The 27,037-nt window shown below is 36.8% G+C and overlaps 1 protein-coding gene across 5 annotated transcripts in view; it reads left to right on the forward strand.

Annotated features, from left to right (window-relative positions):
• The first annotated feature begins 2,623 nt into the window (after positions 1 to 2,623).
• Positions 2,624 to 27,037, forward strand: part of LOC578304 (protein Shroom3) — a 56,742-nt gene continuing 32,328 nt past the window's right edge. The window contains exon 1 of one of the 5 annotated variants that reach the window (XM_003725092.3): positions 2,624 to 3,128. In XM_003725092.3, the coding sequence (XP_003725140.2) occupies positions 3,091 to 3,128 (38 nt within the window). In that variant the 5' untranslated portion in view covers positions 2,624 to 3,090. Of the gene's footprint in view, positions 3,129 to 11,110; positions 11,794 to 18,053; positions 20,176 to 24,765; positions 24,999 to 26,023; positions 26,324 to 27,037 lie in introns of those variants that run through there. The other 4 variants (XM_030980699.1, XM_778480.5, XM_011669786.2 and 1 more) reach the window with 4 other exon arrangements.

A 27,037-nucleotide genomic window follows, 5' to 3' on the forward strand; every position in this document is an offset into this window, starting at 1 on the left:
AGTTCCATCTAGTTTTTATTAGGATCTTTAAAGATGAAGTTGAGTTCTGGTCATGCGATTGTATTGTGAAAGAAACGGTGTGGAACCGACCAGAAAAGGTTGATCATCTAGCATATAAGAATTTGTGTGTATTGCAATGTTCTGGAATCATCAAAATGATAAGAAATGTGGCCAAGTCTTGGTAAAGTTACAAACACTTACACAGAAAGATGTATATGGGACTACACGAACACGTGGCGTAAAAAGCCGCCCCCCGATTTTTATGATGTTACATGCATATTTAGAATATGAAGGCATTTGAAGAGCCATGCTTTTCAGGGAACATGTCTTAACCGATGTTCTTCCACACTTGCATAATAAGAATGAGTAATGCTCACAAATTATTTTTTACCTCTTCCCAGAACTCAACCTTCTCTTTAACATTCTTTCCTTTCTTTTATTTTTTTTGCCAGATCGTTCTTGATCTGATATAGAAGTAAGATTAATATTCAGGTAAAATTGTTTCCCAAATGTCACATATTATTATTCTTCTTTTATTTTATTTATTTATTTTTTATTTATTTATTTTTTATTTATTTATTTATTTATCTTTTTTTTTTTTTGGGGGGGGGGGGGGTGACCATTCGGGAGGTAAGTTTTGTAAATGATTGTGAACTTAACTGCAAAGCGGTATTTATTTATTTCCCAGATTGTACTTGTTGTTATTGTTTGTCTTTTTTTAGGACTTTGAATTCACAGAAAATGCCACATACGGTTTTTCTCCCCATTCTTCCTTTTTTCTTTGGAGGGGGGGGGGGGGGGGGGGGGGGGGTATGGCAGTTAGTTTGTGAAAGGTATTTGAACTTGATGTTGCAATGGAAGAATTGAAATGGTATTTATTGCGCCTTACCCTAAAGAGGGCTTGTTGAAACATGTTCTACTACGTCACTCGTCACTGGATATATATCTGCAGAATTCATGCACGAATCCCCCATGGTGGGGCTTAGAAGCCACTTTATCGGAGGAAGATGGAGAATTATTTCATCATTGACACATTTTATTTTGTTTGCCCCCCCCCCCCCCACCTTTTCTCTACAAAGTCTACTAAAGACTATGTATGGTGAGTAAATGTCATTGAATGATATTCATTCCGAACTTTAAAGTTGGTCCAATTTGTGATGGCAAACTTTTACAACAGATTCATTGTTAAAATGTTATCGGTTAGGAAGTTCTGAAATGCCTCTCTTAATTTTCCCACCTTGTGAAATGTTCTCATCAAAGTTCATCATACTTCCCTATGGGTACAAGTTAGAAGATAATAAGTTTTATTCTTTGCACATATTTTCTTGTGTAATCTGATATCCTTTCGCACCAAGAAAAGGCATTTGTTTGAATTTTGATAAAATAATATTTGGTTGAGATGTGAACAACTTAATAGGGCATCTTAAAATTGGCAACATTCATAAATTCATGAGTTAATATTTGCCGTCCGACTTCATTCATCGGGTAATGGCTAGAAATCTATTACTTGGATCCAGGAGTCTTTAACCACTGGTTGGCTGCCATTAATGTGACCCCCGTGATCTCTCGTGACCTCTCGCAGGCCTCCCGCCACTGAAGGGAAGTCTCAGGAATGCCAAGTCTGCTCAAGTGCATTACCGTTATTCTTTTTCTTCCCTTTTTGCTTCTGGGAGACGAGACCTCTCTCTGCATGTTCCCTGGCCGGGCCTGAGCAATTAGAGGAGAATTCAGATGAAAAAACAGAAAAAGAGATGATATTGGTTCTGTTGTACTATTCTGTAGTTGAGAGATGAATGGGGCATGTAGTGCTGGGATCAAATCTATGGAAGCATTTGATATAGTATGAAAACTCCTACTTTTCATATCTCTTTTGCATAGAAACTTTAACAATTAGTTGGCCTACAAAGTACAATTTATTAGGGATCCACCCTGAAGTGATGTTTCTTATTGTTAGGAGAATGGAGAGGGAACAAGTATTTGATTATTATTTAAAATTCATCAGTTTTGTAAATACAATCCCTGCTTTTTAAGTAGGCCTATTATAAGAACTTGGACTCTCATGAGAGATTTCATAAGGCTGATGGCTGAAAGATAAACATTTCTTTGTTTTTATCATAATTTATTAAAGGACAGGATCAATAAAAGTAAAATACTATTACAAACAAAATAAAGAGTCGAACTTTATCAAGAGTATCATGTTTTGTTATCAAAGTTGAAGCTGAGTTTAGGTTTTATTAAAATTAATGTCACCGTCAGGGAAACTATAGCAGAAATAACAAAGACTTCCAATAAAAGTAAATCACCATATTTGAGGTTATCAACCCTTATTCTCAGTAAGTGTTGACATCCCATGGAAGTTGAATATCTTTTGATACCCGGGTGATCAAAGAGAGAATAAGCCTTTGTTGATGTCTCTAAAGGGTTCAATCTCCTGGATACATTCAAGTGGTATCAAAAGAATCCAAAGGAACAAGTCCAAGACAGGAAGCTCTCTATCGCCAGCGTCTTTTGTCTTTTGTCGATCTCTTTTATGGAAGCGCTGGGGGGTTCATTGTGTGTGTGGGGGGTGGGGTGGGGGTGAATGTCTTCAGAGTGAAGGTATACTGGTAGTCTAGTTGATAGGACTAGGAGGGAGGGATTTCTTGAGCTGCTGTGAGTCAACGGACCATGAGAGGCTTATTGAGCCAAGGACCTTCTGTACTCTCAAGTTAGGACTTGCGCCTTGAAGTGGTCTTGGGAAACAGAGAACCAGACAGACGGAGTAAGTAGAGCAGGGAGGGCAGTCACAAAAGAGATTACTTCCACAATTTTCCATCTAATTTTGGAGCAAGTAAATCGTTTTTCCAGAGATAATCTTCCTGTAGATATATACTTCATGATTGGATATGGATATTTCATAAATGGACTGTATATCATGCAACTTCATCTTTGTTGTTCTCTGACTTTGGCAATTGAAGATCATTTGTCATTAGGACTTGGCTTAATATAGGACTGGCATTGTACTTGCTCATTCATATTTCTGTTTTCAGAAGAGTTTTGTTGGAACAGCTGGAGGACAAACACAAATTTAAATATATTTTTAAAAATACCATGATGGAAATCTATAAAGTGTCCCCGTTTGCATACAGGTAAGAAAAAGTTTTTGTTTCTTGCATTTTTAGATATTTTTTAAAGTTTGTCAGACTCTAATTTCACCTATATATATAACTGCTTTCTTGAGTAGAAGTAAAGCTATTATTTTTTTAAGTGTTCTTTTGAAAAACAAAGAAAAAAAACCCATACAGCTTAATCTGTGTACCTCGATTCTGAAAGATGCTAAAATTTAACATTTCTAAAAACTTATATGACATTCCTAAACCAGCCCTGAGAAAAAGAAATGCCAACTCATTTCAGATGTAGACATTTTTTCAAACATATATTCCATTTTAATAGCAAGTAAAAGAACATCTTTGGGCAAAATTGTAACTAGCCTTTAACGGGATGTTCAATTCAGGAGCATTTCTCTTACTCAGTCATCCATTAAAGTTCTTGTCAGTGGAGGGAAAATCTTGTTTACAAACAGCTAGATATTGACAAGATAGTGTATAGCCTTCTTAAGATGTAATATGAGGTAAAACTGTGTACCGGTAATCTGTAAGCATTGGCATCTTGTGAAAAGACACTCATAAGGTCACGTTTTTCACTCCAAATCCGGCCATCAATTGTATTGCAAAAAAAGAAAATGACAAGAAAGAGGGGGCTTTTTCTTTCGCACCTTAATCAAGTAGCACTTCTAGACATGTTTACCAGTAGGTATTAGTAAAGCAAGGTCAGATGTGTCTTTTGCCAAAGGGTGCACATACATGCATATGATGACCTGAGGCCAGGTCTAACAGTAGAAGTGAGGTGGAAAACCTCTCTTCTGATCATGGTCATTTTTGAGGATGTAAGCTGATGTAATGAATTATTTCTATCCTCATTTAATTAGATATACATTTAAATCAGTGGCCATTGTCAACAGGTGGCCTTTCTAGCCAGGTTCTGCATGCAACTCTAAGGGCTACTCTTATAAACAGGGGGTTCTTTTAGGAGGCCTCTATAGACAGGTTCTACAAGGCCTATTCTTACAGAAGATTCTACAGGTGGCCACTGTAGACAGGCGACCTTTCTATGCAGGTTCTAGAGGGAGGCGCTGTAGATGATCATTGTGTACAGGTGGCTTTTATAGAGAGGTGGCCACTATTAAAGTTAGGTGTGACTCTATCTGACATTCCTTAATCCAAGAATTAATTGAGATATCCCTGAAAAGAGAAACCCAAAACGTTACTTCAAAACAAAAATAGGAGATGAAGATCGATGAGTAAATACCCATCACCAGACGAAGGCCATATCATCCTATTGTAGTTCTGGACCTTGTAGACAGACTTGCTTCAATGGAGTAATTTTGGTCATTGTCTCTTGCAGTTCGTATGTGAATAAATGTGCTGCATGATCAGAGCTGTATTGATTTAAAGACTGTCTTTCTTTTTTACAAGGAGAAATGAAGACGATATTGACTGTTTGCAACCTTCAGTGAGATTTGGTGTGATTCCTCCTCCCTGTGCTCTATTTTTGTCTTGTCTAGCTATCATTTAATCTCTTGAATTCTGGGAAGAGGTGGCAAGTAATTTGTGAGCGTTACCATTGTTATAATGCAAGCGTGGAAGAACATCAGATGAAAAATGTTCCCTCAAAAAGATGACTCTTTAAATGCTTTCATATCTTTAATTTAGCATGTAACAACATACAAATTGGGACAGATTTTTATGCCACATGTTTGTGTAGCCCCATATACATCTTTCTGTGTACAGTGCTTGTAACTTTACCAAGACTGGGCCAAATTTCTTATCATTTTGATGATTCCAGAACCTTGTAGTACACACCAATACTTAGATGCTAGATTATCAACCTTTTCTGATCGATTCCAGACCGTTTTTTCACAATGCAATCGCATTTATCTTTATAAATACGATATTTTCCATGTCCACTTCAAATAATGGATTCCCTTGTCTTCCATTGTTTGGCATGAGAACATTATGTTACATGGCATGAGGCAAGAATCTCACAGTAATCATATTAGTTTCAAGAAATATCACGTTTTACTTACCTTCCTATTCATACTATTTACTAGAAATTTTAAAATCATTTCAATTGAAAAGGATAATTGACATTTTACAATACAGTATGCTTTTTTTTTTTTTTAAATCTTTCTATCTATCAGTATATTGTAGAGAACTAATTAGCTTCAGACAATAGTTTTTCCTAGTATTTTAATACTAAATTATGCACAATGCTCAATGCAGCCACTTTTATTTTCCACTTTGAAGATGTTCCTGTAGTTTTGACTGATCAATTCTGTTGATCTTAAAGTTGCACATCTTCACTCTCTTCATCACTCTCCCCAACCCTAAAGTGTATATTACCTTCTCCACATGGTGTCCTCTCTATCACATTAACCTCATCCTCTCCCCATTGTCCAGAATAATCCCTCTGTTGCATCAATGACAGTTATACTTCATTGTCTAATCCCCCCCCTCCTACCCCTCCACCAACTGACTCTCTTGCCCCCTCCTTTAATCCCTCACCCCTTTTGAGCTAGCCAGTGACCATCTCTGTTTTACCAGGCAGTTACAATGATTCTCTATCCCCCAACTTCAGATGAATGGCATAAGCCAGTAAGAAATGTTCAATATTGATTTCGATAGTGTAAAGGGACAATCCTTGGGTATTCATCTGGACCTTTTAGATCACTAAAGTCTTTCAGTAGACTACAAGTTTGAGTCTGCATTCATCCAGCATACTTGTACCAACGTGTTTCCATTGTTCCAAGTCTTGTATTGTCCTAAGATTGTATGAATTTTGATCTGTCGTTCTCCATTCGACTTCTGTGTGGGCAAAACTGATTGCAAACGTTGTCATACTTTGTCATGGTATCTCCTATAATAATGTAATTCTTTAGATTCCCGACTGCTCCGATACATGAATAACGTCATCCTTTTTCACAATTGTAGCCATGTGTGTTTTAGAAATCCCCTAAAATGTATTTAGAAACCTGCTAATACTCCAATTGAATAAACATCCTCGCATGATCATCGTAATTATTTGTCACAATTGCAACCATGTGTTTTTATGGCGCTTAATCTATCATCCTTACTTATTATTTTATTCTCATGAGGTTTTCCCCCCTTTTAGAAATAGTTTTAGTGTTACCCCTCGTTGCTGATTATTTCTCAGTAATTCATCAGAAAATAAGAAACAGAATATAAAGCACATTAAAGCTATTTTATTTGAACAGAAAACTCTTTATTGAATTATGATTCATATGTTAGCTATTTTCTATTCGTGAAAATATGTCTAATGTATCATTCTCCCCTTTTAAAAATAGTTTTAGTTTTACCCCTCGTTGCTGATTATTTCTCAGTAATTCAGTAGAAAATAAGAAACAAAATATAAAGCACATTAAAGCTATTTTATTTGAACAGAAAACTCTTTATCGAATTATGATTCATATGTTAGCTATTTTCCATTCGTGAAAATATGTCTAATGTATCATTCTCGTAAAAGTACATTGTCTAGTAAGATAACAAGATAATAAAAAGACTAGTGCCAATAAACAACACCCTTAAAGTTATTTGCCTATTCCCACTTGACCAAAGAAAATTGATGACTTAAGTAGTCATTCTTTTACATAAGTACCCCTAGATCATGTCTCGATTATCATAAAATGCATTTATTTATTTGGCAATTTGAAAATGATATGCTGTTGGAAGACTCTGCACTTTGGGCTCTGTTTATCATATTTGTTAGGAATTTGCGCGGGAGCCGTGTGACGAAAAACATATTGTTTTATTCTGGCAATTCTAAAGGTATGCATATATTTACTCAGTTATCAATAATATTGTATGAGCGGATATAGATAAAGGATAAAGTTAATGATGGGGATTTCCCACGGTGGGAAAATCATTTTCTCACACAAATCACAAAACTAAAGGTTTTCTGTTTTAAAATGGAGGTTGCACTGTACATACATGTAGTGAGATAAAAATTGAAAATAATATTATGCAATTTTCCATTTTCTCACCTTGAACAATAGGTAGTATTATAATGTTTAATGAACTTCTGCGAGATAGGCAGGTACAGTGAAATATGCTTTAGCAACCACCTGTATAGAAGGACTACCTGCCTATAAAGGTTACACTTTCTGTGTTTTTCATTGGAATGTGTATATATGAACCTGTGCATAAAAATCTCTCTTCTTGTCTCCCTTCAGTAGTCTTTGTATACAGGTTTCACTGTAGTTCTATTTTTATTTTACACATCATAAGATTAAAGGAGATAGAATTTGGAGTGAACCTTTGTGTTTGTAAAAAGGTAATAATTATTCACATTGGTAAGGATATATTATTTTAATTTATTATAACTATTGACCATCAAAATATTTAGAAGAAAATGAGAGCTATGAATTAGTATGGTTGGTTTTAAATATTTTCATAACATTTTTTTATGGTTCAACTCCTGAGTGGACAAGTAAAGACTTCAAAAGTGAACAGTGGACATACTGTCAAAACTAATTCCAGCATTTCGTTTTGATGAGTGCTCTACGAAATATCAACAAGTGGATTAGAGTTGAGGGTTAGTAAGTGTCAACGAGTATCTTTTCACCGTATTACCCCAACCCATATTATCGACCCAAAGCGTGCTTATTAGAAAAATATGCCTGGCAAGGTTTATTTTGCTGCGGTATTGTTGCATGTGTTCAAATATGCAATGAATGCCATATTTGGCCATTTATTGTCCATCTGATATCGGCTGGGGGCTATTTTTAGTTGATGTTTTCACAACTGAAATGACGTTCTTTTGTCGGGCATCGGCAGGACAAGAGTGCTGAAAGGTGGAAGGATTTGGAGAGAAAGGCATCATTTTTCGGTCGGCTTGATAGTTCTTATGGAGTAATCTTATTTCCAGCAGTGCCTGGAATGTGAAATGAATTTGTATGATATGCCCTGATGACTTCACAATATTTATTTGTGGATGTAATAGTTATTACGATAATGCCAGAATGTGGACTTGGTGACATCCCAGAAGCTTTTAATAGTAGAGCATTAGAGATAGATTAATGATACTGTCATTATCAGTGTGGAAAGGATTAATTTACGTGAAATAGCAATAGGATTTCTTTTTAAAGTCAGTTAAGAAAAGAACATTTTGTCCAATGTCCTCCTAGTTCTACATATATGTGTGGAGATAAAAATCAACTGTCCTTTTTACAGCCTCCTCCGGCCTCTGACTATCTCACAAAAGAGCAACAGAATTGTATTAGAAAAGCAAAGAAAATCTGTTTCTTTCAACCTGTATATTGACATAGATATTTCTGTTTCTTTTTACAATTTCTTTTGCTATCTAGATGACTTGGGAGTTATTAGAGCATTGAATGTTATATTTCTTTTTACTTTCATTTTTCACCGTCATGTGACATTTCTTTAACGTCCAGTCATGGTGGGCTTTGTTTCTGGACCTGTTTTTCTTTGCTCAGCGACATCTTATACTCGGTGTGTAGGTGAAGACCAATATTTGAGCTCCGTCACCGTGCCGTCACCATATAGAGTTGCTTTGCCTTTGAAAGTGAACTTTGCCCCCGACAACGAAGCCGGCTAAAGCTGCTGTGCATCAAATATCCATTCATTCTCAAACCAGCATACCTTCTTGACAGTTTATCATGCATTATGGTCTACGGGAGAGCTGTAAAGCCTGTAATGTCGAGACGAAGCGTTTTTGTGCCATTTTCTGCCACTTTTCTCTCATTTTGGCAGATTATCTTGATTTGTTGAATTGATTCACCCATTTCTTATGCATTTGTTTCTTGGGAACTTGGAATAGTTATTAAACCAGACATTGCAGCCAAGGAATTTATATTCTGTGGGTTTTTATACACGAGTATTAAAGGATCATTCTACATTGCCAGTTAGGTGTCTTCACGTGTTATTCAGACAGTGGAAATTATATTGTAATCTGGTGCTTTTCAGTTGGTAAGTTTGCATATTATATTTGGTTTCTTGATGAAATTTGTTCATGTACTTGCAATTGCATCATACAGCTGCATAGTTTATGCATCATCTTTTACAACAGCAGCCACTCAATCCTCATTTGATCATTTATTGCCATGGCATAATTTGTTACTCCCTGCAAACATGATGATGTCCTGCTGTGTTTGAATCAATTATGTCCTGAAACTAAATTTAAATGATATAATTTTTCTGTAGTAAAATGTTTTAATTGGAAACTGAAACAAAAATGGATTTTATTCAAACTTCTTTCTGAGTTCTCTATTTTACTAGGAAAAAAGGAGTGATGGATTTTGAGTGTGTAAAACTTGCATACCAGGTATCTGTTTAACACAGAAAGACACAATTTCTACAAAGCTTGTGGAATTTTCCAAGCTTTTTTCAGGTAATTATACTGAGCAATCAAATGGTCGTTAAAATCCACATTGTTATTCTGGTCTGCTTACCGGAATAAACATCTATTGTCGTTCTTTTACATAAGTCACCGATCACATTTCTTCCAAAGCCAGACTGTTGTTGGTGCATCAGTAAGTCTACATGCCTATTGTATATGAAGGAATTACTAGATGTATACAGTGAATGGAGAAGGATTTGTGTTGCCCAATTTCAGCGATTTGTTTCTCTTTTATTTGAGGACATTCTTTAGTGTAATTTACCTCCTTGGAATGGCAGATGGGCATCGTTTCTTATTGTTACGAAGCTGTGAAAAAAATAACACAAAGTATCTTCGAGAGGAATTTGAAAATGCATGGCTAACCTGTAACTTTGTAAACAAAGTTCATTTGAACTTGTTTTTCTTTATTACAAGAAGATTCTTGAGAATATTATTCAAAGTTTTGTACATCAATTTCTCCTTTGATTTTAACATTTTCCTAAATCAAGCGCATAGCTAGTTGACACCGTACAAAGATTATTAGACACCTCTGTTCCCACATGTACATGTAGTATCCACTGCTGAGCCCTACCTGTGTATAATCTTATTTGTCTGTTTGGCCAGCTAATGAAGTTCTAAGGGTAATTTTTATCACCCCTCTAAAGTGACCATGTCCCCAAGATTTGCATAGCTTTGTGCACCTCTTTCATTACCCCTCCACCACCTACCATCACCCCTACCACCACCATCTCTTTACCCCTCTGCAAAGATCAAATCCTGCTCAATATTAGCCTTACAGCTTACCACCCCTCTAGACACCAGACCAGAGCTTTTTGCAAGGAGGGGGTGGAGGGGGAAGGTGTTTGTTCTTCAAGAGATATTTTGTGTTGTTAATCATACAAGGACAAGTCATTAAATACAGGACACTTTATCATACCTGGACTACCCATACCTTATAGAAATATGCAGAGAGCACCCAGGTAAAAACAACATCCGTTACTTGTAGACTGTAAGTTTGATTCATATAGCATTTTACAAAGTGAAATTGCAAAGCACCAGAGTCATAATTCAGTGGTAAAGTATGCAACCTCAGAGTGACTATCATAAGGTTGCAGAATTAATTACAGAATTATAATCAGAGTGTAATCAGACAGCCCCTTTTGAATACTCTGTATTCAAGGATTAATTGTATTGTCTTTGCCTATGCTTTATATTTTACTTGCATCTTTTGTTTAATGGTGCTGTGTTTAATTAACTTAATTAATTAATGGATGGAGTCGGGCGCAAGATCTGATTTCTTATGTAAGCGTGAGCCGTGAGGTCACGCTTTGTCCATTAGTGCTTTGATGCCACTCTTCTAATGCCCTATATATCCTTTTAGTCTGATTTTCACACTTTCATTGCATGTTCCCTCAGATATTTATCATAACTGCGTAGAATGTATGAAAATTGATTCATAAGATGTCTAGCTCTCAGTATAAGGGATATTGTATCAATAAGAATGTGATGATCTTATAGTTTTACCAGTTAGGTAGCTTAATTGATTCATTAAGACTGCTTGCCACCTCCTCAAACAGAGAGAGAGAGAGAGAGAGAGAAAGAAAGAATGATGGAAACAAAGAAGGAGGTGTTCAGAGAAGGGAAATGGGAGAGAGAGAGGGGGGGGGGGTCGATTGAGTGAGGTGAAAAAGTGAGACAAATCAGTGGAATGAGAAAAGCAAGTTACAGAAGTAGAGAGAGAAAGGAGGATCAAATATAAGAGTGGGAGAGAGGAGAGAAAGACAGAGAGAGGAGAAATCTGAAAGGTCCCTGCAGAGCATCCTACTGAGCGTCTCATTATCGTTAATGAGTATTGGAAGTTTCTAATAGCCTTCTTATTACTTATTAAATCTAATTCATTACTGTGTTTTATTACGTCTGTAGCTAAATGGCATACCAAGGAATAGTAGAGGTCCTAGTTGGGTTCCTTGTGAAACTTCACATTCGTGAACGAGATTTCGTTCAGGATTTTGTCCCTAGAAGAGAAGAAACAAGAATTTGTCTTTTGAATAAAATTGAGTATCAAAGTTATCATTTTGAGTGCGGATGTTATCACTGTTATTTATGGCTGAAGAAGTTCTGCTGATAACCCAATTCCTAGTTTAGTTTAAGATTATGCACACCAACTTGTTTCTTTGTTATGGCTACCGGTATCTCTATTGGTAGAACATAGCAAACGAAGAGAATAACATTTGCTCAAGGATTCATCATTAGTCAGCAAGCGCTAATGTATGTCCCAGGATTTAGATGGAGACGCAAAAACAATTCTTGAAATTGGCGGTGGATTGTCCACAAAGTCAGGTGGGTGAAAATAACACTTGAAAGTTCTTTGAAATGTTTGATTTGATTGTGGTGTCAATCGATGCAGCATGAGATAAGAGCTTTTTCTTAGGACTACCATTCTCTCGACTATATGAAGCCGTGTACTGATGCGAGGCATATTCCGATATTTTTCATTTAAGAGGAGGAGGGTTCTAACACTATTTGTCAGCCGGCTTACCAGCAGCCAGGCTTACAAACAATATTTGTATTTGATTAAAAAACACTGCTCGAAGACACCCATCTCAAAAGATGAGACGTGTATAGAGTTACTGATCAGTGATGTAAGGCTGATTTGAATGCGGGGAGAAGACAGCCATATTTGCCATATGGCTGTAAATTGCCCCCTCTATGGCTATCCATTATGATGTTAGTAATACTGATGAAGTGTACAAACAAACAAGATGGACTTATCTCCACTGTGTTTGCGAAATGCATTCCACAGTCTTTGATTCTAAAGACGAGCTGGCTGGAGATCATTTGAAGATCTTTGATTCGGGTATCGTTATACAAGGAGTGTGCATGGACCTAGAAAGGGAGAACAGCTATCTCATTACTTCAAGCTTGGTTTTAAGATCGATCAATACTTGCCTGAGCCCATTTCATTGGACAATGCATCATGGATATTTGATTTTATTTTACAATGAGGTAGATGTGAAATGACAAAGGTAATTCAGAATTTTGTCAGATACCTCTGCATCTTTTTATTTTTGTTTGCATCATTTGTAGCTGTATTTCAAGTGGCCTTGTTCTTCATCAAACTTTTTTTTTCTGTTCATCAAATTTTCTCTGCCATGAGATGTTCAGTAATGTTGTTTTTTGCTATTTTTTGGCAAGGTTATCAATAAATATCTTGGATACTATTACATCTGATCAATCAACATATTATATTTGATATCTATTCCTAATCACTCCTATATTCCTCTGGGAAGCCCTCAAACATTATTCTCATTGCGATTTCCTTTATTACAATCAAAATTCAAAACATTTAAACAGAGAAATGGCTTCTGCTTTTCATACAGACGATGGGCCTATTTTATAATGTGTTATGCAGCTGATGCCTAGAAAACAGGAACACATATCATGATACTATAATCTCCTGTTGATAAATTATTGATCAGATTTCTTACATCATATGGCTCTCTTTTGTATTGCAATGCTATAGACAGGTGGGAAGGACATTGGTATAATGGCCCCCTCTGATTATAAATAGGATTCTTTTAATCAATAAATAGTTTATACATCATTTATTTTTGGTTACACATCATGGCAAGCCATTGTAGAGTCTTTAGTTTGGGATGGACTGTAACTTTTACATCTCAAATTGTTGGATTTGGGTGAGGCCCATTTCTTTAAAGTGGATTAATTCACCTTTTATTTATAAATAGAAATGTTTAAATGAATAAATGGTTCATATGCCTTATATTTTGGTGTGACACATTCTGACTAGCCTTTTTTGACAAAAACAAAATGGAATATATCTAAATAAATTGTTTCTTTTACAAATCTTCTCTTTTTCCTCAAATTGTTCCTTTAGGAGAAACAAATTTCTTTAAAACTGCATACCTGCAATAATTGACTGTCATATTTCAGCATTTTTGTTGGATTACATTTTCACAATTTTTTTTCTCTCCAATTATATTAAAGTAAAGGGCCCTGCGGCTGGAGCACCCACTTACATAATGACTAAAAAAACACAGCGTCTGCCCACTGATTCCGACTTGAATCAGTTTTATTCAGTCACAAAAAATAATTTTGACAGTCACAAAAGTATAGTTATTACTGGGCATACTTTGCCACCGATTATCAACCTTTACAATTACATGGTAAAAGGCCTGGGATGTATCAATCATATTCTATTTTACTGGATGTCAACAAATATGTCATGTTAACCTTCTTTGCACTGTTCTCTTTCAATTCCCCCACGCACTTTGAATATTGGAGAGGTGTGTCATATTTCAGAGCTGAAAATTCTTTCAATTTAAATGAAATCTTTTTCATTTTGAGGCGACCTTTGAATTGTCATCATTACAAAGAAATATATTCACCATATCACAATGTTTTCACCTGCATAGAGGCAATTTCACGATCTATTTTGCAGAGCATCATAATATCCATTGAAACAGGTCACTATGTAAATATTTTGTGTAAACTCTGATATCAATATCAATGTTGCATTATTTGTGTGGGTCCTTTTTAAAGAAAATGTGTGAAAAGCCTTTGATTTTTATTGTCCAATATGCTGAAAGTCAGAATATATGTGACATGACTCAATAAAAGGGTATTATATGGTTATTGTCAGTCATGTCCCAAGAATACTGCTGCCATATTTTGTATAGCTCATATCAAAGTGAATATAGTTGTTTCTTTTTTAAGTAAGCAGTATTTTGAACTATCAAAAGTTAATACATATATCTATGAAACTTCTAAATTAATATATCATTAATGATGTTTCTCTATTTCTCTCCCTTTCTCTTCCCAACCTTCCTTGTGTGTGGATGATTATCTCTTCTTCTTCATCATCTTTGCTGGAACCTTCTATGTATTTGATCATACAGGTGAGTAACTCTAAAATGTTCTAAGAAGTTTGAATTTACTAGTTTCAATTTTAACAGAGGGCATTAGGATCAAGTTGTAAAGGAATTGCTTTATTGTAGGAAAGTTTAAATATCTTGAAATAGTCCCTAACATATATTGGCATCATTGAATATTCACTACAGATCAATCTCTATTTCTGAATATTCTGCAAAGGTCTTTTTATTCCAAATATTTTTTAAAGGTCTTTCGGTATTTGTGACTATTACATAACAAACAAATATCTTTAAAAACAATTCATGTTCTTGTAGTAGACCACATCTCTGATTCCATGTCTTCCATCAGATGCTTTAAATATGGGTGTATTAAGTTTCTTTTTTGTATAAAGATTTTACCCACTCAGCTACATTTCAAATTCCTGTTTATTGTTTCCATAAATCTTCACATTAAAAAATATCTACATTCAATAGACTTTATGGCTGTTACGTTAGCATAAAGTGGTAAAGCTCAGTAGTGTTCCAAAAGCGTCACGTGTTGCTACAATCTTTATCTTGCCGGTGTGTGAAGGAATGTGTTTACCATTGAAGAATATCACCGTCATCATTTAATATTTCACTAATTACTTTATTTGTCTCAGTATGGGGGCTGTTTGCTTAGTGTCTATGGAGTTTACCCAAGGGCATATAGGTTCCCAGGGACCGTGTCTTTTGAACGTGCCAACTGCAAATGATATAAGTTCGGTTCACATCATAGTTTGAAACTCTGAGCAGTTTCAGTGCCATGCGAAGCCTCATCGTTTTTAGTGGGTCATTGTTTTAAACTTCAAGGATTTGATAACTTTAAAAACTATGGTGGTGCTTTGCTAACATTGGTATTGTATTGATCGTTGGAGGGTGTCAAAATAAGACCTTCAAATCATGTTTCACTTTAGCTTCTCATAAAGTTATTAGTTTTGCAAGCACTTTATGATAATACCCAGATGATTATAAAATATGTTGGCCTTGGATGCCCCATAGACTTTATTCAATAAAGTTTATATGTTATTATATAAACCTTCGTATTAATTAGCGAAGAGGCGTATCATGATTGAAGTAGAATGACAATTGCTCTTTTGTTTTGTGGAGACTCAGAAGGTGAATTTATCTTAATGGTTTCTCTTTTTTGGAAAACAATTCTTTGTCTGAAAAAATTGGAACTTTGAATGAGACAGTATTCGCTTAAAAAATCTTTTTTGTTTTACTCTTTGGCCCTTTTCATAAATTGGGCTGATTTGTTTTACCAGTAGGTCTATTTTCTTATAGCTTTCAAATAATTTACGCAGTGTAACAAATGCACACAATAGCAAACTCATGTAAGAGCATAGCTTGCTTTTTTATGTGATAGAAAGAATACAGCCTCCAGTCGGGTTTAATGTCAAGCAGTCAAAGAAAATCTGAAAAAGAGGGAAAAAAGATGGAAAAATTGGCAAACATACCGAGGAGGGTAGCGATTCTTTGCCAAAGCGAAAGGTCTCTGGGCTGATCCATCAAGCTATTACATCAGACATTTATGAGAGTTGTCAATCATAAAAGTTGTTTTGCATTCAAAAGTGCCAGCCCTCTTTCAACAAGTATGTCTACAATGATCTATCAATATTGAACATTGCTATGATATGCCGTGTGTACCCAGTTTTGGAGTTTGCTCTCGGCTCTCTCTCTCTCTCTCTCTCTCTCTCTCTCTCTCTCTCTCTTTCTCTATCAATCTCGGTTCTTTTTCTTTCTTGTATTTTTTTTCTTTATCTTCTCTTTCTTGTGCCATCTATATCTTATTTATATCTACATCTGAAGCCTCCTTTCTTTTTATCATTTCTTTTCCTCTCCCCAATATAATATTTTGCAGTACCATTTTTTTTCCCGCTTCCTCTCTCTCTCTCTCTCCCTCATTTTCTTTGTCTTTTGGTCTTACAAATGGGATTTTATTGTGAAGCAAATACACTGAAGAAGAAAGAAGATTTAAAATCCCAAGCAGGGTTTTTTTTATAGATGTAATAAATATTAGTATGTTATTGCAAAGTTGGTTGTTGAGGGAATTTCTACCTTATGACTCTTAGAAATGTATCATTAGCCCAAATTTATTACTACCTTTAGTGTGTTTGCAGAAGGAATTGAATTGCGATTCTCACAACTGGGAAGTTTAAACATGCCCCAAATATCATACATTATTATCTCGGTTTCTATTTAAACAATGGCGTCATTGAACATTAACAGGTTTACCCACGTCATTCTACTTGCTTGAAGACAGTGGCAGGAATTTGCAAACCGATATGGCTTCTGAAAACATGGATCCCGAAAGATTAGAACAGCATCACACGCCTTCTGAAGGTGTCGATCGTGTTTGCATATCTGTATTAATAACATACTTGATACATGCTGGCATGTAGTTTAAGTAAACTTTTGCAGGGGATATCAGTTCACAGGAGGCCCCCTGTCATGTTAAAAGGGGCTCAATGGATGTCGGCTCATGTGCAGAGGCTTGGAACAACTTTAACTCTAGAGCTACTGAGTACTATAGCTCCCAATTTGCTCCTGAATTTTACTTCCAAGAGCCCATCTTTATGTCATTGAAAATATGAGCCCCTTGAGAAAAATCATATCATGAAGGGTGTGTCCCCCCCCCCCCCCTCCTTTAGATTTTTTTGTTTTGTTGGTGAAATGCTTTCCTTCATGTGAAGGATAATATTAGTCACTCGTCTGGGAACTCTCATCAATCAACGTCCCTCATTACATATGATTCTCATGATTGGGCTTTACATTTAATATCTGGGGACTCTGATTGCCTTGGACTAGAGTATTTGGCAAATTTGTGGAGGAGTTGCCGCCCTGAAAGACATACACCAACATACATTGGCATAGCTACTGGGGGGGGGGGGGGGGGGTGCATGTGCTTCCTATCAAAAAGCGAAGTAAAGGAAAAGGGACGGGAATAAGGAAAACGGAAGAGGTGAGGAGTGGAATGGCAACATAGAAATAAGATGCTCCCACCCCCCCCCCCCCCCCAAAAAAAAATCTTCTTCACTTCTTTATGTGCATGTCATTTCAAGCAATACCAACACGCCCTACCCCCCCCCCCCCCCCCCTCATGATGCTGGTGCCCCTTAATATCTGGCCCCCATGCTCCACCATTGAACATGAAGCTCAAATACACACCCCTCCTCCATCACCCTTATGACTCAGGGGATGAAAAATGTAACCACTTAACCTTCGACCCCACTCCAAACAGCCATGGACTCCTATTTGTTTGTGCACTGGGCCAGGTATGTGGGAAAATCAAACATGAGACATCTGCAAAATAAAGATTGCTAGGGAATAGGGATAGAAGAGAATAGGCAGGATGGTGTGGAAGGAATGAACATTTGAAAAGGAGGATCCTAAGTAAGGTAGGTCTCAATATTTCAATGAAAATATAGATTGGGACTAATAAGGCACTTGGCCCCCAAATCTTTAAAGAGAGCAACCCCCCCCCCCCCCCACATTAAAAAAAAAGGGGGGGGGGAATCCTAATTTTTCTGTATAAGGGTTAGTTAATTGTACTACATCTGGTATTCTGGTTGGAAAAGTAGATATCCAGCTTTTTTTCTCTCCCCCCCCCCCCCCCCCCCCCGTTTTTTTTTTTTTTTTTTGGGGGGGGGGGACTTCTTAATGTGTATCTTACAGCTCACAATAAAAGGTAACCCCCCCCCCCCCCCACCCCCTAACAGACCCTATTACAAGTTTGTATTACTGAGTATAAAGATTCTTTGTAGGTACCACCAGAATAATGAGGGGGAGGGGAGAAGGAATATTATTTTGATTTGGAACCATAATTCTGTATTGCTCTGCAGGTGTGAATGATTAAGCCCATGTTGATGGTAGAATTACGTTTTGTATGTGTTAGGCACACCCTTATCCTCCCCCTCAAAAAACATTTGCGTTTAAAAAAAACTTTTGAATGTACTATTCACTTTTTTACAAGTAGCTGCCAAAAAGGTGATTAAAATTAGTTCAGAATTGCCTTGTGGGAGATATATTCTCTTCTTTCAAATTGATCACAGCATCAGTAATGTTATTATTGAGCTTTTGTAATGAAATGCCGACATGATTCATGGTTTTGTAGACATGCATGTATGCATGCCTTTATTCAAGCGTTCCGCTTACATTCAGTGGACCTCCTGCATTGAGCAAACCCAACAAGTCTGATATCAGTTGAATGCATCTAAAACACAATGCAAATCTCGTTGCAAGGGATAGCCCCCACCTTGCCTTTGTGAATGTTCAAGATTCCGTTTGTTTTGAGGTTTAATATTTCCTTATTTTAGAACAAGAATGAATGTAAGAATGTAAACACTGTAAACTTTATACCCGTAGAATGTCAAACATAATGCCATTAATGGACCGATATTGATATGTCTTTTACTTGTGGGATTATATTGAAAAGACTGATGTCAAAAGTCGATTCAGAGGGTTTTGATGAGAAAACTGTCATCTGTTTAGGGGGTAGAATGCCTGGAAAGATAAAAGCGATTCGATCTCCGTATTGCAAAACAATTCTCATGTCACTCCTGTCCACCCCCTTCCCTCGTACAAAAGAACAGAAGAAAGTCAGTCTGTGTTATGGTCAGACCAAACATCGCCCCCTTTGTCGGGCGGACAGGGGTCGATACTATCAGGCAGCGGCCACAATTGTGCGTTGCATTGGAAAGAGAAAAGTCTGTCCCCACACACAGATGTGCGTATTGATCGCTAGCCGGCTTGAAGCTCGATCTCCAGCAGTCAGATTTGCATATCAATACATGAACATTCCCGTCTTTCCCCTCTTCAAGACTAGTCAGACCGAATGTTTCTCCATTGTTAGTCAAGAAATGGAATTTGTATCCAGGGGGGCTTTGCCTTTTGTAATCTTGATGCAAAAAGAAAGATAGGCTCTGGACCATGAAGAAGATTAAATAGTTATGGATTTTCCTAGCTCGTAAGATAAGCATCGATAGTGTATGTTGAAAGAGGTATGTGTGCACACCTTTTTAATAATTCAAACTTGTCTGTATATGGGACTGAGCAGTTATGGGTATTCCTTACACAGAGATGACAAAAACTGTAAAGTGTTATTTTTTTTCAAGAGTCTATTCATGTACTTGATGCTCTAACCCTGCGTACCAAGGCAGGTTGACACAAGTGACTAGAGCAGCCATTTTGTTTGGTTAGCGAAGCATGAAAGCGGCTCTGTGAGTGCGACAGATGCTGTGAAAAACTATGTAAGGAATCGCCAGGCATGTTGTCTCCCTACGTTCCTCCCCCCAAGTGAGTGGATCGAGCCCACTGCCCATGCTCAGCAGACAGGGAGGCTTGCTCGCTCAGTCAAGCCATTCAATCCCCGGCCACTGGAGGAGAAGGTGGTGTAATTGTTACAGTGCTGGCTCATGGAGAACCCTTGTCAGCTCAGCAGCTACGCTCGCTCTATGTTATTCATCATCACTGCCTCACTGTGTGTACTCACTCACTTGAATCCAATAGCTCCTTACACAAAGAAAACCCACCTTTTCTTCAATACTCACTGCACTCGCATTTAGTCATCAACCGTTGCTGAAGGTGGATATATATTTTTGTGGTGGCGCTGAGGATCGAGAGAATAGAGAAATAAACCGACTGGATTTATGATTCACTTGAAGATTTTTGCTCCGTGTCACTCACTGGATTGGAATGATAATTTGTCTGCCTGTGATGAGGTTGATTTATGGGGGATGCATGCCTTGAAGCCGTATATGGATTTATAGGAACTTTGTATTACCACTACACATGACCACCGGCAGCGATACAGGTAAATACTGGGGAGTCGTATGTAGATGTGTGTAGGTGATAAGATAGATGTTGGATAATGATGAAGACTGTTCATTATCATAATTGTCATCTGTAAATATTCGCTAAATCCATGCACATGTTTGATATCACTGATCTTTTTTATTTTCTAAATTATTTCAGCTAAATTTGTCTCACTTCATTTTTTTTCTTGCTCTCTACCTCATTCTTTCTCGCTCTCTATCCCTCTCTATCCCTCACCCCCTTTCCTTGTCTGTCTCTCTTGTTCTGTCTTTCCTTTCTATTTTTGTCTCCCTTAATCTATCATTCTTTCACTATTTTAGTATTTATATCTCTTTCTATCTATCTCTCACTTTCTATCTTTCCCCTGTCTCTCCAGTCTCCCCAGTCTCCCATCCACTTTCAACAACCCCTTCATTTGCTCAAATCCATTGAAGCTGTATACAAAGCACATACGCATGCTAGACAATAGTCCATTATGCAGAGTAGCAATTTATGCAATATTAAGCAGACCTGTTGAATTCCATTAGGAGCCCAATTCATGCCCTTCAGTTTTGATTGAGCTTGAAGCTTCCAAACCAACCCTGCCAATTATATGCAGCATTTAATTAATTGAAGTGCAGGCCATGTCATTGCCAATACTGCTTCTACGACTCTATGTATAGATTTTATATGGGAGGTACAACGTTGAAGTCATACTGTTTGATAATTCATTATAGATTATCCACTAGCCTATTCCTTATTCATTTATAAAATGGGGAATAATTGGAATTATGAAAACCATGCGTAAAGACCTGTACCAGTAACTACATTAGAATAACCTCAAAAGACTGCTAAGATTATTAGTATGTGTGGGAAACCTGCCCTTTCTAATTTTCAATAATTACGGACAAAAACTCCAGAAATCAATTTTTTTTTACTTCTTCATTTGTTCACTACGGTAGTTATTTTGCCATAATGATTTTTTCCTGAAATTCCCACATAACATAGTAATCAAAATTTATGATCTATGACCAAAGTATTATTGCACGGAAATTGCATTCATTTACAACAAAAGGTTTTTTGCCCCCGTAAATATATGTATTGGTAGATTCTTCTACTACCTGTGTGCAGTATGCTCCTAATAAGAAATGTCTTTGATGAAAAATTTATGAAAACTACAAGTCACTTGAGGTGGGGTGCTAATAGTGTTATGCAATGATATTTGCTTTTTACTGACGTTGGTGCGAACTGAGTGCTCTTAAGAGTATAATAATGCCTGGTACAATGCAACACTGCATGGCGATCAGTTAGTGACTGGCTTATATGGACAACTGACAACTCTTTGAATTTTTTAATGGAGTTAGCTAGGCAAGACATGACAGAGATATTATCTTGCCATAGTTGTGTGATTGTTGCTTCCATCATGAGTTCATGATCATTTCATTCGGCTCTCATCCTAAAGATATAGTTTCACTTAATAAATTAACACTTGAATTTGACTAAGAGTAGTTTCTTTGTATGTATTCTACCTGTCATAAATGTGTAACTATGAGCCGTAAATTATTCTAGTTTAGATGCTGAAATCGCCAGATATGGTTTAAAAAGACTCTTTGGTATGTATGAAATATCAGTGTGTCAGAATACACCTTTTTAAATCAGTGAAGTAAACTGTTCAACAGTTTTGGTAGAAGTTCTGCCTTTCTATTCTTTTTAAATGGCCTAGTAAATACACAAGATGGCAGCATTGAACTCTTAGCCTTCTAGGATCCCATCAAAGATCATTCCTCTGTCTGCAATTCTCATCATTTCGTCACTTTTGAGGTAGAGCGAGTCAAAACGACAGGTAACGATCTTACCAAATTGATTGTAACGCCCTCGAATTAGTACTACTGTCGTTCAATTGACACAGAGGTCAGCTGGTGTCGTAGATAGTTCAAGATTCAGGAGTTGATGTTTGAATGTAATTTGCAGATTGTGTGTATGTAAAGCTGCAGCAGGTAATCAAAATTACATTTTTTGTAAATCTGTTTTTTGTTTCTAGATCGAGTTGGCCTAAAATAAAAGACAAATAAATCTTTTGTCGGTTAATAAATTCCCCATTTGATGTAAACTTTAATTTCTTACAGGGGATTGCGGAACTCAATTGTGTGAAGTCTGTAATTCAATTAAACTGCCAGACGTAAACACACCACCTACTTGTGCTAGTGTCCCCAAATGACCTAAAAATAAACAGGAAACAGATGTTTACCTGGCTTGCAAAATATATAAAAAGCATTTTATAATAGGAATATGGAATTTGTGAATTCTTCGCAGTTTGCAACCAACCCCCACAGCCTTGGTACTTCTTTGTTGGACATTCCTGGCATTTTTCAGCGAGTAATTGGTAAAGTTGTAAATATGATTAACATAGATGGATTAGGGTGGTATGTAATCATTTAGGGGTTTGGGGCACATTTTTCTTATTAGATTGAGGTTTAGTCACATTCCTGTTGTCTTGAATGTTGCTGGCTGACCCAAAATCAGTTTAAAGTTTGAGGCAGGATCAACTTTTTGTTTTGTAAAATGTGTTGGGTAAAAAAAATAGTTTCAAAGTCAATTAGACAGGCCTACTCTGCCATGATTGATTTTGATTTGAGTTTCATTTTCATTTTCGTGGGAGACCATTGTTTTTTATATATAACTACATCCCCCCAAATACTAAATGAGGTAGGTAGAAAAATATGAAAGAATAAATGAATAAATAAAGTACATAAATAAACAAATGAATGAGTAAATGAGACATGTAGATTTATATATAATTGAAATATGCCTATGTCTACTCTCCCACCCCAATGCGTTATAGGTAGACATTGAATCACCTTGAAATATTCTGTAAATGATGTAATGTAAGACTTCCTGTAGGCTTTGCAGTATTAAAAAGCCCAGTGATCGTAGACACTGTAATCTACACCCAATGAAACTTATGGAAAACAATTCATAAAGAATGCAGCAAAGCTTACCACAGCCATAAGCCAAGCTTATTATCGCTATGGTGATGTACCCTTCATGGAGGAATGTTTGATGAAAGGAGACGATCCCATATCCATAGTGACATATCATTATGCATGCATCAACCTCGTGGTATTATATATGCTGCTCAGTTTGATAAGATGTGCTTTATCTAAGCATTTTGTCATTCCTAGATCATCTTGTTATTCTTGTATTTCCTGTCTGTCATTCAATGTAGTTGATTTAGTTTTTATGGCCTTTTTTATTGTTTTTTCATTCTACTCAAGTACTCAATTATCATCAAGGTATATGAAATGACAAAAATCATTGGTAATTGGTAAACGTGAAAATATCTTTTCTTTGCTCAGAAGCTTCATGTTCTAATTTTCTTAAGAAATAGATAAACAATTTCTCTGGATTTATATTTTTAAAGTTGTATTTATTGTTTATTGTTTAAGGGGATCAAGAGCCCTCTTTTAAATAAATGGCTTTCCGCCACTGTACATGTATATATTTCTCCGATAGTCCTCTGTTATCTGTTCCTAAATTGTTTCTCTGGTTCATATTAATAATCTCCTTCTCTTGCCTATTGTAAATTTAACTCGGGCTTCCATGTTTTTTTCATGTCAATGGTTGAATATTGTTAGGAATAAAGGCATACCGACCAACCGGATATGAAAAATAATCAATATGCCAGTAGTTTGTATACTTTCTTTCCTTTGATTGCTTTTTGGCACTTCCTATTTGAACAATTGGCAACAGATGTGGGAAAGCAGAGGGTGCGGAAATTTGTGTATGCTACAGAACTATTTGTTAGTCAGAAGGGTACAAGAATATCATATGCTGAGAGCCAGAAAGCTGTTGGGAGGCCATATCATCTGTTAACGCTATTAAAGATCTGTTGATGCTAGAAGGGCATTTACTGTGTAAGAGTATATGAGTTAACACCCTTCTAGCACAGAACATGCCATAGCTTTTACAAAGAGTTAGCACCCTTCAGGTTCTTTAACAATATCAGTATACATACTGTGGTTATGAAACATCTGAGAATTCATCCTTGATAAGTCATACAACTATGTATCTTTACATACTTGAACCAAAACAAACCACCAATCAACAGTTCAGAAATATTCAAATAACCAGTAGTTTAAAGTGTGATTATCTAAATTAGGTTGATTACCACAAACCTGTTTTTGTTGACAATTATTTTCCCTTCTGCCATTCCTGCGCTCAGAATTCCATGAAAGAGGTTCAATTCCTTGATTACTCCCCACAACCTACACTGTCTTTACGTCATCAAAGTGTTTACATTCAAACATAAAGGCCCTTTTTCCTAAGAATCAGATTTAATCTGGATCTACTCTACCTTCACAAAGGTTTATAGCGTAGCCTTTGACCAGGAAACTACAGCTTGGGGGATCTTCTATTTGTCTTTTGGACGATTGACACCTTCAGATAAAGGCCATATCACCATCTACAATTCAAGGACTGATAATGAGTACCATTCAGAGTATCAGGTCTTTACTTTTGTTGATTCATTATCAGGGATTAATTTGCCTTGATTGGCATGGGAGAAACCCCACCAGAAGTGGTCTTTCATCACAGTTAAGAAGTTGCCCAGCTTCAGGAAGGTTTCAGAAACATCCTAGACACCACAGAGTGAAGTTCATTTATATTGGGATCAAGCGAGGCTCCAGAAGTTGTTGCATTAAACTCGACCTTCCAAAGCGAGATGGGGTTGAAGGACCTAGCACGTTGTTTTCTTGATTCTCGAGAAGGCTGTGAGGTTTATGCTCATATCTCCTGTGAGCTACCTATGCTGAAAGTGTACCAGAGACAAAGATATGGGATACTGTAAGTCATAACCACTGTAATGAAGACTTGATTGAAAAATTAGGTAGAGATTGATTTTACAAGAGCCCATCTTGTTTGATACTCTTTATTTCATATCTGAAAGATGTTACAGGCCAGTGATTGCTTCATTATCTCAATCTGTCTTTGATTGTTTGTGCTTCTATCCAAGGTCTCCTTGTATTGATATAGGTTTCCAAAATATTAAGCTCTTCTCATTCATAATTGTAGAAATGAAATTGATATTGTTGAGGAAATTGTCGGAATGTCCTAGTCTAGGTCTGAACAGTTCAGAGGTTTTGTTTTGTTGCTCTATGCTATATGCATTGTGGGTTTTCTTTCTTTCTTTATTTGTGGTGAATACTGGAATCTTGTTGACCATTTTGTTGTGACCACTTGTTTTTCACTGACCCATTGGAGTGAGTCATGTAAAATCACTGCTCAGTGGTTTGAGCTCCTTGGTTTTTACACAGTAGTGCTACAATGTATGTGTTTGAAATGCATAGGCCAAAAGTTTTGTGGACTAGTCTCGGAAGCAAAGACCCCTTAGTCACTCGGCTGTGAAATTTGTGTCAATGTTGCACAACCTCTTCTAATGTCCAGTGACATTTGCTGAAGGAATCTCTGACATATCACAGCATGGTCACTTTAGAGCTCTGTTTAATTTGTTGCGCCTTGGGTTTTGATCAAGTAAAATGAATACTAGACTGCGTAGAACTAGATCAATAACATGGAGTCTGTTGGAGAAGACTACCGGTAGTCAAACTATTTCCTTACAAGATGTAACAACCCTAAGCTGTATCCTGTAATCCCTGTGATCTAGTAATAATCTAGCAATAATCCATTCACCTTTGGTCATGGGGATTAACTCCAGTGACATCATTTTAATCATTTTGACCACTCAGGTTCTTCATGGCTGACCACTGGATCCTTCATGGTTGACCACTTGGTTCCTTCATGGTCTAAAGTTTAGAGGTTGCATAATTGCTTATTTGTAACCCCACGAAATTTTGAATGGAAAAGGCACTGCCATTTTGAGGCGAGCATTTGTTGTAGGTCTGTGATGATGATTGAGTTTATAGACATCTAGATTTGAAGAACATGTCATGATTTCCGGAAGCAAGAGGGGGGTGTTCAAAATGAAGCATTGATCACCTCATCTAGTATCGCGTTGTCATTCTGAAAAGTATAAATGGTATGTGAAGAGCAAGAAAGGCTTGAACTCTTGTCTGCTGGTAGGCAAATTTACATCAGTTAACGCCCTTCTAGCTATTCGGCAAGTGACGTCGGGAAAAGTCCTCCATTTTTTATTGGTGACCAAATTCTTGGTAGGTTTCTATTTTTTATTTCCCTTTGTTTGAATGCAAAGTGTAAGTCAGATCACAACATTCCTTTCTGTGTCTTCACCTTGTTGCGCATACATGAAAGAATGGTGGAGAAGGCACGTCTAGGGCTATAAATAGCCGCTGAACAAAGTCTAGGTAGGGCCCATCGTCGACGGGAGCGATCGGACCAATATGGATAGCTCGTTCAATCAGATTGTTATTAATGTGCCACAACTATGTTGATGTGATGTCTACCATCCAACTATTTCTTTTGTTTTGTTTCTCATAGCAACCGCATTCTTTTGCCCAGGTGTACCTGACCAAATATGTTTGTCATCGTCTTCTCAGATAGAAAGAAGATACGTGCGCACACGGTGGATTGTCATTAATTTGCTCAAGCACACTTATAGACATTCGGTTTGTGGGCGTTAATATTTGCTCATGACATTAGTAGCATTAGTTTCCCTCTCTTGTTCATTTGTTTGTCAGTTTCAGTAGCAGAATGCGTAAACCTAGGGAAGATCTTTCAATACAAATAGATCTAAAGTTTGTAATATAGCAATGTATTACATGTATGAAATACCAGGATTTCACACTTATTTTTAATGTAGTCAGGATCAGGATTGAAATGGTTAAATATCTGTTCTGGAGCCCCCTTTTAAAGTTGTGAAATTGGGGGTTTGGAGATGGTGAACGTGGTGCCCATCAGTATCTATC

Source organism: Strongylocentrotus purpuratus, unplaced genomic scaffold, assembly GCF_000002235.5.
Source record: "Strongylocentrotus purpuratus isolate Spur 01 unplaced genomic scaffold, Spur_5.0 spur5_scaffold_11, whole genome shotgun sequence".
NCBI lineage: Eukaryota > Metazoa > Echinodermata > Echinoidea > Camarodonta > Strongylocentrotidae > Strongylocentrotus > Strongylocentrotus purpuratus.